The sequence below is a fragment of the Eufriesea mexicana genome, unplaced genomic scaffold (genome assembly GCF_001483705.2).
Source record: "Eufriesea mexicana isolate 0111107269 unplaced genomic scaffold, ASM148370v2 scaffold793, whole genome shotgun sequence".
Lineage (NCBI taxonomy): Eukaryota > Metazoa > Arthropoda > Insecta > Hymenoptera > Apidae > Eufriesea > Eufriesea mexicana.
Genome location: NW_016908959.1, coordinates 540499 through 551098, shown reverse-complemented (window position 1 = coordinate 551098; position 10600 = coordinate 540499). Strand labels below are relative to the sequence as shown.

At 32.3% G+C, this 10600-nt stretch overlaps 1 protein-coding gene across 1 annotated transcript in view; it reads right to left on the bottom strand.

Moving 5' to 3' along the window:
• Positions 1-10600, bottom strand: part of bchs (WD repeat and FYVE domain containing 3 bchs) — a 16550-nt gene continuing 5950 nt past the window's right edge. The window contains exons 19-46 of the mRNA XM_017899155.1: positions 10476-10600; positions 10115-10386; positions 9805-10034; positions 9577-9744; positions 9298-9506; positions 9039-9226; positions 8794-8942; positions 8482-8680; positions 8050-8410; positions 7774-7978; positions 7284-7704; positions 7007-7216; positions 6746-6934; positions 6364-6657; positions 6062-6297; positions 5717-5972; positions 5437-5648; positions 3483-3615; positions 3246-3399; positions 2939-3173; positions 2638-2861; positions 2297-2550; positions 2003-2230; positions 1735-1926; positions 1273-1658; positions 954-1208; positions 689-886; positions 1-596 (exon numbers count right to left, since the gene is read on the bottom strand). The exon at positions 10476-10600 is cut by the window's right edge and continues 15 nt beyond it. Coding sequence (XP_017754644.1) covers positions 482-596; positions 689-886; positions 954-1208; positions 1273-1658; positions 1735-1926; positions 2003-2230; positions 2297-2550; positions 2638-2861; positions 2939-3173; positions 3246-3399; positions 3483-3615; positions 5437-5648; positions 5717-5972; positions 6062-6297; positions 6364-6657; positions 6746-6934; positions 7007-7216; positions 7284-7704; positions 7774-7978; positions 8050-8410; positions 8482-8680; positions 8794-8942; positions 9039-9226; positions 9298-9506; positions 9577-9744; positions 9805-10034; positions 10115-10386; positions 10476-10600 — 6298 coding nt within the window. The 3' untranslated portion in view covers positions 1-481. The remainder of the gene's footprint in view (positions 597-688; positions 887-953; positions 1209-1272; positions 1659-1734; positions 1927-2002; positions 2231-2296; positions 2551-2637; positions 2862-2938; positions 3174-3245; positions 3400-3482; positions 3616-5436; positions 5649-5716; positions 5973-6061; positions 6298-6363; positions 6658-6745; positions 6935-7006; positions 7217-7283; positions 7705-7773; positions 7979-8049; positions 8411-8481; positions 8681-8793; positions 8943-9038; positions 9227-9297; positions 9507-9576; positions 9745-9804; positions 10035-10114; positions 10387-10475) is intronic.

Sequence of the window (10600 nt, the reverse complement as noted above, 5' to 3'; positions counted from 1 at the left end):
TGAATTAAAGACTTAAATATCATGTCAACCTTTAAATACTCTTTTTAAAATTTGTCCAGTACAAACCTGTCGATAAGTTGAAACAGGCCGATTAATGTTAGGAGAGAGCTTAGTTCATTATAATATTAAAAAGTATACACAAGCAATATTATAAAATCGACAGGAATGTATTGTAATGTTAAGCGTTTATTTCATGAAGAAAAGTGGCAAATGATTTCACTCCATATAAAAAAAATTATTAAAACTAAAAATATCAATTATATGAAAATGCAGTTTTCCTGCGTCTCTCGTAGAAATGCAAGAGTCTTTTAAGACAAGATATCGCATGATATGCGGAAAAGAAAGGAAATGGACGCTTCGTTTCTCTTATACAAAAATTCGGATAAAAACAAAAGGGTACATTGCGGTGACTATGTACATTCTCGCTGTACCCGTTTTAAAACCAATAACTTATATAAAACCATACAATACATTACTATATTTAAGTGCTGCTCTCAGCAGAATGTTGAGAACGTAATGACGAATAACAACCTTGACAAACTCTAACGGGTTTTAAAATCCCGAGTCTCGATATTTTCGATTCAAATCGGCTGCATCTGTATATAAAATTTAAAAAATATTATCAAAATACTCATGTCAATAATATAATAAAATAATTAAAGTAATTATTATAAATATAGTAGCTTACTTTGAACAAAATACTTGTCCACAGTTACGACAATGGTGTCTCCTTTCATAAAGATTAAATCGAACTCCACAACCAACGCATGAATCTGCTCCTTCATCTTTAAGCCAATGATCGGCCACCGTACGCCCTGGTTGTTCACATACACTCCATGAAAAAACCCTTCCCCTCGTATCTCCAACATAGACTGTCCTATGATCTCTGTAATTTAATTAATATTTTTTATATTCTTCAAATGTATAATAATAATAAGGTATGGATATTTTACCTTGATACTGCGAGGGCTGTTATAGACGCTGGCTCGGCGTTATCCTTCCGATCATATGCAGTATGCATGGTTAATTTGCTTCTAAATACTAATTGCCGTTGCCATTTAAAACCATCTCTTAAGATATTTTGTGGATTAATTTTTTTAGGTTTCACATCAGCTTCGGCAACCATTACGAAACTATCTGTTAAACTAGTATCACTTTTACTAGCTCGTAGTGCTCCTTCAGAATCCCCAGGATTATTAGATGACTCACTATAAAGTAATTTAGTTAATATCATTATAATGTACACATTCCAAAGAACATAAGTTATATTACCTCGTTTGAGTACCCTCACTATCTGCACGTCCACCGCCTTCACTTTTACGAAACATTGGATTTCCACGACTTTTTCTTCGAAGTACAATAGTGGGGGTATTATTATTTTGTGGCGATGGTTTGTTGCTGGAACCATTACTCGACTCATTATCTGAGCATGCTTCTTTTTCTTCGTGTAGTCTTGATGCTTCTGAACCGCTTTTTGCAAGTAAGCTTGATCCTTCGGCAGAAATGCTCATTTGTTTAACTAATTCGTGCACTCGTTTTTTCGTACTTTCATTTTGACTTTCATTTTTATTTGACTTCGTATGTTTTTCTTTGATAGTAATAATTTCCTCTGGTTTCTCTTCTTCTGCAGGCACTTGTACATAATCCATCGACCACATCTATAAAAATATATTTTTTCACTTGCGCACAGTATCTTTTAAATGTCTCAATGTTTACAATTCATATTGTTCTTACGCGAGCAACACCATCAGTCGATCCAGTCATAATAACATTTTGTGAATCCCATTCATGAGTTTGACTGAAAGCTACGCATAGAATTTGCTGCATTCTATCGGCACGACCAACGCATGTATTAACACTAGCAAGTTCTTCACCATTAATACTCCATACATGTAACCAAGTAGCTGCACATGTAGCTATGTCTCCCTGTAAAATATTATGTTATATTTATTATAGATATACACTTTGTTTCTCTTCGATTTAAAAATTATATTAAGCGTACTGTTAATTCATTTATTGCTACCGCAGCTACTGGTCCTGCATGTCCACGAAGTTGACGAACAAATAAGCATCGAGACAAGTCCCATATAATTGCCGTACCATCTCGAGAGCCTGATACAATTACATTGTATGCTGGACTAGACGATAAACACGTAACAGCATCCGTGTGACCATATAAACATTGTTTAATGGAAAGTTGTCTTTTCGTATATTCCCAAACGGTTACAACCTATTAAAACAGTTCTGTCTTAAAGACTTGCTAAAAACAAGAAACTAAGTTCAAGTAATAACTTACAGAACTTGTGCCTGCAGTTACTATCAATTTGGAAGACGGACAAACGCAAGCAACTATTTCTCCTCCATTCTGTATCATAGCTTCGCAAACAAATATTGCCTTATCGCTATCATAATTTCCTATTCTGAGTGAATGATCTGCAAAACCCCATGCTACATACTTATTATATGCCGGCGGTATAAGCGTTTTATTTTGTTCCACGCCTAATACTGCTTTATCAATATGAAGAATTTGTCCAACTGGACCTTTCAATTCTGAAAGATAAATTATTAATTGTATAAATATAAATTACTAATTATATAAGAGCATCAACATAAAATAAAGGAATAATAATAACGAACCTTTAATAGGTTGAAGTGATGGTTTTAAGTTGTCAAGATTGTGGAAGAACAATTTGTCAGAAGTAGTAATGCTTAAACCAGGGGTAATAGGTCCCGGATCAATAACACTCGTTCTCTGGGTCATTTTTTTAGCTGGGTGTGGTTTTTTAAACAATTGTTTCGGTATTTGTCCAAAATTATTAATAAATCCAATAGTAGCATTCTTTTTCAAAGGATCATCGATGCTAAAATAGATATAATTAGTTGCAAAAATCAAACCATGAAAAGATGTAATTAAAAAGTAGTACTTAAGAAATCTTACTTATAAATATCAACATTGCCTTCGTAGAATAAATGATGAAATACATTAACAGCTTCGACTGCAGCAGGACCATTTTGTTTACAACCAAATATTAAGTCGATCCATTGATGAAGATGTTGCGACACATAGTCACATTCTAAAGCAAGTCGATGCACGCGTATGAACTCTCGAGGATCTTGTTTTGCCCATGGAGGTAATACAATATCTCCCAATTGTACACCACTTTGTTTAGAACCTAAAAATAATATCCATTTAATTTTAATAATTCTATTAATGATATATTGAAACCTAAATATATAATACTTGCCTAAATCAAAGTGATTTGAGTTAACAAGAAATTCTGGAAGATAAAAAAATTCAGGTATAAGTTCTTTTACATCAGCCATGTTATGCTTGGATGCGGAAAGCCATGCTTCTTTTATACTATTAAACATTCTATCTGCCAAGTCGAAATGACCACCCTAGGAAGAAATTTTATAATTTATGTATCACAGCATTAATTAATTTCGTGTTTTAAGTTATCAAAAATTCTCTTTGTATAAACCTGTAACCGAAGAAAATGCTGTGTAAACGGTTCCATTCTTACTAGATACGAACAGACAATCATTGCAGAGGAATAATGAGTTCCATAATGATAAGGAGGTGTTTCCCCATGCGGATCATCCCATTCTTTATATCTGATTTAAATGCCAATTATAGTTATATTAATTATTTACTTATCCGTACTAGGTCAAATAGTTTCATTACCTCTTTTTAAATTGTAATAATCGTTCTGGACTTTGTGCTCCCATAGGTTTACTAAAATCTCTAAATGTTGCTGGATCAGTAAGATCTAATTCTTCAGTATCATAATCAGCCAGGATCCACGGAAATATCGGATACTGCATTAAGTCATTATAGCTACGACCCGCTAAAGTATTAAGATGCATAAGATATTGGAAATTGGAAATCTCTCCCCTCTAGAATATAAATTTTTTTATAAATAATTGCAATATAAATAATATTTAATGACACTAATGATACCAACCACCCATCGCTGCGTAACAGAAGTTTCACCTATTAAATTCGAAAGTAAACCTGTAGCCTGTTCTACATTTGCAGTTCTCTTTTGACCAGCAACAGACTGTTGTGCACTGTCAGCAATCGCAGTTGCAAATGTCATAAACCTTTGATAAACTTTATTTCTTACTTTACGCGGAAATGCTAGTAAATAATTTCTACCATCTCCACTAAATACTTCTAATGCCATTGGTTGTAATAAATATCTTCTTTTATGTACTTCTCTACAGGGAAACATAAAAATCAAAATTCCTACTGTCATTTTAAAATTAAAATATAATTAGATATAAACATAGATATAAAAATCTGTCACCTGATATCTTCATAATTAAATTTTGAACATTGCCTCATAGCTCTGGATCTTCTAGGAGATCCTGGTGATGGTAAAATTGGTTCATAAGCTTCAGGTAAACTTTCGATATCTCTTATTTCTCTAGACTTTAATAACGTGAATCCATCAACTACATAAAAATGTTCTTTCCCAAATAATAATAAACCTTCGGTTGTATCTAAACCTTGAATTCTAACACATCTGAACATATGACTTATCTGAAAATATAAAAATATCGTATATATTGAATATTTTTTATATATAATAAAAAGAAGATAACAAACCTTTTCGTGTTCCTCTAATAGCCGTATTAAAGTTTGATTGTCTGGAACAGTCTGATTATTTTCTTCTTCTTGTTCATTATCCTCTGGAGCTTCATCTGGTTCACTAGCATGACGTTCTAATGTACATGGTACCATCGGTGGTTCACTTTCCGTAGAAGTGTCATTAACATTTAATGGTGTATCATCGATAACAGGATCACGTTCGCGTTCAAACATTCCGGATGAATTACCAAGTTGCTTTAAATAGTATTCTTTACTGTCAGTGCTTGTTGCAACTTTGTACTTCAATTGTTTCTATAAATAATCAAAGCGAAGAAAATACTATTTATTATTAGTTCATTATATGATTTTTTCCTCTCTTTCTTTATGAAAATTGACTTACATTATCAGGATGCTCTAGTTCTGGTCGGTAAGGATAATGTATGTAGAAAAGTTCATTTTTCATCATCTTCTTTCTCATTCTACATGGGCCTTCAGTCATATCTAACATCCATTTGTCGAGTCTAGTAGGCGTTGGTGGTCCCCATAGACCACGTTCTCTTGTTAGTTCAGTTTCAGTTTGTAACCATTCCTGTATAACATTAGATTATTAATATATATATATTTTTTTTTCTTTTTAGTAACTTGTTCTTTTAATTTCTGTGTAAACGGTTCCATTCTTACTAGATACGAACAGACAATCATTGCAGAGGAATAATGAGTTCCATAATGATAAGGAGGTGTTTCCCCATGCGGATCATCCCATTCTTTATATCTGATTTAAATGCCAATTATAGTTATATTAATTATTTACTTATCCGTACTAGGTCAAATAGTTTCATTACCTCTTTTTAAATTGTAATAATCGTTCTGGACTTTGTGCTCCCATAGGTTTACTAAAATCTCTAAATGTTGCTGGATCAGTAAGATCTAATTCTTCAGTATCATAATCAGCCAGGATCCACGGAAATATCGGATACTGCATTAAGTCATTATAGCTACGACCCGCTAAAGTATTAAGATGCATAAGATATTGGAAATTGGAAATCTCTCCCCTCTAGAATATAAATTTTTTTATAAATAATTGCAATATAAATAATATTTAATGACACTAATGATACCAACCACCCATCGCTGCGTAACAGAAGTTTCACCTATTAAATTCGAAAGTAAACCTGTAGCCTGTTCTACATTTGCAGTTCTCTTTTGACCAGCAACAGACTGTTGTGCACTGTCAGCAATCGCAGTTGCAAATGTCATAAACCTTTGATAAACTTTATTTCTTACTTTACGCGGAAATGCTAGTAAATAATTTCTACCATCTCCACTAAATACTTCTAATGCCATTGGTTGTAATAAATATCTTCTTTTATGTACTTCTCTACAGGGAAACATAAAAATCAAAATTCCTACTGTCATTTTAAAATTAAAATATAATTAGATATAAACATAGATATAAAAATCTGTCACCTGATATCTTCATAATTAAATTTTGAACATTGCCTCATAGCTCTGGATCTTCTAGGAGATCCTGGTGATGGTAAAATTGGTTCATAAGCTTCAGGTAAACTTTCGATATCTCTTATTTCTCTAGACTTTAATAACGTGAATCCATCAACTACATAAAAATGTTCTTTCCCAAATAATAATAAACCTTCGGTTGTATCTAAACCTTGAATTCTAACACATCTGAACATATGACTTATCTGAAAATATAAAAATATCGTATATATTGAATATTTTTTATATATAATAAAAAGAAGATAACAAACCTTTTCGTGTTCCTCTAATAGCCGTATTAAAGTTTGATTGTCTGGAACAGTCTGATTATTTTCTTCTTCTTGTTCATTATCCTCTGGAGCTTCATCTGGTTCACTAGCATGACGTTCTAATGTACATGGTACCATCGGTGGTTCACTTTCCGTAGAAGTGTCATTAACATTTAATGGTGTATCATCGATAACAGGATCACGTTCGCGTTCAAACATTCCGGATGAATTACCAAGTTGCTTTAAATAGTATTCTTTACTGTCAGTGCTTGTTGCAACTTTGTACTTCAATTGTTTCTATAAATAATCAAAGCGAAGAAAATACTATTTATTATTAGTTCATTATATGATTTTTTCCTCTCTTTCTTTATGAAAATTGACTTACATTATCAGGATGCTCTAGTTCTGGTCGGTAAGGATAATGTATGTAGAAAAGTTCATTTTTCATCATCTTCTTTCTCATTCTACATGGGCCTTCAGTCATATCTAACATCCATTTGTCGAGTCTAGTAGGCGTTGGTGGTCCCCATAGACCACGTTCTCTTGTTAGTTCAGTTTCAGTTTGTAACCATTCCTGTATAACATTAGATTATTAATATATATATATTTTTTTTTCTTTTTAGTAACTTGTTCTTTTAATTCTTACTTGATATACGTATCGCTGTGTATGTTGATTAGTTTGTATATAATGCAATCGTTTTGCAACAGCAAGTTCACGAACTAATGCAATATGTTGCTCTGTCCATTGTGCTACAGTATTCTGATGTAATCTCAATCTGACACGTACAGATTCTTCTTTTCGGACTTTTGTTCGGCTTGCTAATCTTGTTAAACCTCCTGTTACCTTCTGAATTTTCTAAAATACAATATAATTTTTTACATATCTGATAAATTATTATTAAAATGTATAATCAAATACTTACTGACTGTATTTGATTATGAAGTTCCCAAGGAACTCTATAGAGAGCTTTTCTTTCCATAACAACATAATTTAACCAAAGTTTAGTTGCAGCTTCATTTATCTGATCTCTTAGTACCGAAAGTTCTGGAGCACGTTCATTACCTATAGGTACTGGAAGAGTAATTTTAAATACTTCTTCTATAGCAGGCTTTTTACATACATATAACTCTTCCCAAACTCTTGTAGCAGCCACAGCCATTAAATTATGACCTTGATGAGATGTCAATCTATCATCACTAGCTTCAACTTGTGGATTAACGTGCCATGTTGTTTTCATATTTGTATCAAGCATAATTTTAATATCAGTTGTCTGTTGCAACAAACAATAAGTTAGACAACCAATAAATTCTAATTCATGATTACCAGCGCCAAAAATTAACAATCTATGAGAAAACGTTAAATTAGTTTTCATATACAATTTGAAATTTTATCTTAGAAAATATTAATGTTACCTATGAGTAGTAAGCTTATGCAATGCTTCTAACACAGCCATCTGATCAGCTATTGAATCTGTTGCTCGTGAGAGTAAGAATAAAATTGTTCTATTTAAACAGTGGTGGAGACCTTCCATACTAATAACACCTGGTCTTCTTTTAGCTTGTCCAATTAACTTCACAATAAAATCAAACACTTCATGTGGATCTTTTGTCAAAGCACCTATATTATATTAAATAAATAAATATCAAATCATATAACTATCTAAAAGTGGGGAAAATCTGTTAATTTACCTTGCCACAATTTATCAACTATTCTGGCTGTAACATAACATACATTGTTGGTTATATTATTGACTGATCCACCAGGGACTACAGGTAATGCTGCTTGTTCTCCAATTAGAACATCTGCAGCTAATAGATGCTCCATTAAAATAGATAGAATCTCTGTTTGATAACGAGTCTGCTGTCCTGTAGATGCATGTTCTGGCCATGCTTCCAAAACTAAATCAATAGCAGGAGGTGATTTTGCACTAACAGGTAAGGAAAGAGAGTCTACTACAATAACTCGCAAAAACTCCATGACAAATTTCTTTGCTGGGTGATTTGTTAAGCCAACATCTTTTGATGGAGATCTTACTAATACTGGTTCTTGCTAAAATAATACAATGTTATGATCAAATATTTGTTTAATTAAAAAACTTATTATTAACTTGTAAATTTCACCTCATCTGCGGGTGTGCTAGCTCCGCTACTATCTTGGCTAGAACTTGCAGGTTTTGGAAATAAAGCACCAGCTAATGCACCCAATACTTCCGCAGACATGAATACTTGCATAAAGTCGGTGAAATTATGATAAAGGAAAAACAGGAACTGTATTATTGTCACTGGATAATCGCTTAACCAATCGGGCAAAGATTCAGGGCTATTGAATAAAAATTATATAAGTTAATATATTATCTTGTATAATATCCAGTCATATAAATTTTGTCCTATGGCAATTTTTTAAGGAAGAAATAAAAATATTATAAGACTTACTTGATTGAATAATTATTCAACATTGTTCGTACCATCGCTAATAAAGTCACCACGGCTTCAGGACAAAGGTTGATTCTACTTGCAAAAGAGGATAATGTGTGATTTGCAGGGACACCAAACAAGAAGTTCCATACATTATCCAAATCCAGCTGTGGTTATAAAATATACTTGTTATATTTATGTCCAGTATATGAATATTGTGCAATGAAATAAAGCATGAAAATTTTTTGTTTAAATTACTGAACTTTTAAAATAACTTTTGAATCAGTAGGCAACAATTTTACGGGTTGTCCCATCATAAGAGCAATAAAAAGAAAATACAGTTCTGGGACAAGATCTACGTGTTGTGGTAATAGCCACCCTAAATGTTGAAATCCTGGTACATGAAGACCTGATGGTTTACTCTCACCACCTGTTATTTGTTGGTGACAACCTAAAATAAAATAAAAATATAAAACAACTAGTTAATTCCTTATCAAAATTTAATATTTTTTATGTACATACCAAGTGCTAATGCCATTTTATTATGATCTGTATGACGTAGCCAACCACCATTACTAGTTCCTTCTTTAAATTTTTGTGTTATTGGTTGTACAGAGCAGATAGCTACTAAAATTCGTAATCCCCATATTACTGTCGTACTATGAAGGCCAGACTGAAGAAATAATAATATCCAATCTAAACCTAATACTTTGGCTAATTCTTCACACATACTGAAATATATTATTAGTTTTAAATAATAATAAATTTGCCAACTAATTTATCTTTTTTAATTTTACTTACTTTACATTTACTTTGGGACCATTAAATAACAGAGAGTGTAGAAGTTGCAAACAACGATTTCGCAAAAGAATATGCTCTCCTTCACCTTCTTTATTTCCTTCGCTTTCTCGAAGAATTAAATGTTTCTCCGAACTTTGAGGTAATGTAGCAACAATAAATTGACCGAACCTATAAGTAATAACATTATTAATATCCATACAATGTAACTTGTAAAGTATGTTAAATTACCAAAGTAAATCAGCTTGTCTTGGTTGACTTAATAGAATACTGAGTAGCGCAAGCAAAATCTGTCTTGTACTACTTTGTTTTACATCACTTAAAATATGTAGCAATTTGTGTACTAATTGCAAATCTCTCATTAAACGTAAATTTGTTCTTTTCTCACTTGACTCTGCTATTAATTCATATAAATGTTCTAAAAGTGATCTTAAAAGTTCACCAGGTGCTTCGTGCCAAACCTAAGAATAATACAATGTCATTATAATAATTATAATATTCATAAAATAAATTATTTATTAACAATAAAAATGGATCATACTTGCAAATCACACAGAAGATCTTGAAATGCCATAACATTAGGTATTGCACTAGTTTCTCTACCACTGTCAACTGTACCTACAAGACTAAAAGTAAGATGCAAAATATGACTATTTAAAAGAGGACATTTCCTTCTTAATAACATCGCTAATGTTTGATATCCCCTTCGACGATCCATTTCTTGTTGAGCAGCTTGATTAGATCTCACAACACAAACTAATGCTTTAACAGCTGCATACAAAGATTCTACATCTTGAGCCATAGCTATTAATCCTATTAAAATGAATAATTATTCTTTCAAACTTTTCTTAAATAAATATCCTTACATCTCTACAGAAATAAAGAATTGTAAAATGTTTTACCTAACAACACTGAACATCCTCCTACATTATCGATCATTGTAGCTACTGGTCGAGGGCTAAAGACTCGAACACCGAGATATCCGACGACTACACCTCCAAGTGCTCGTGCTGGTCCACTTAAATGT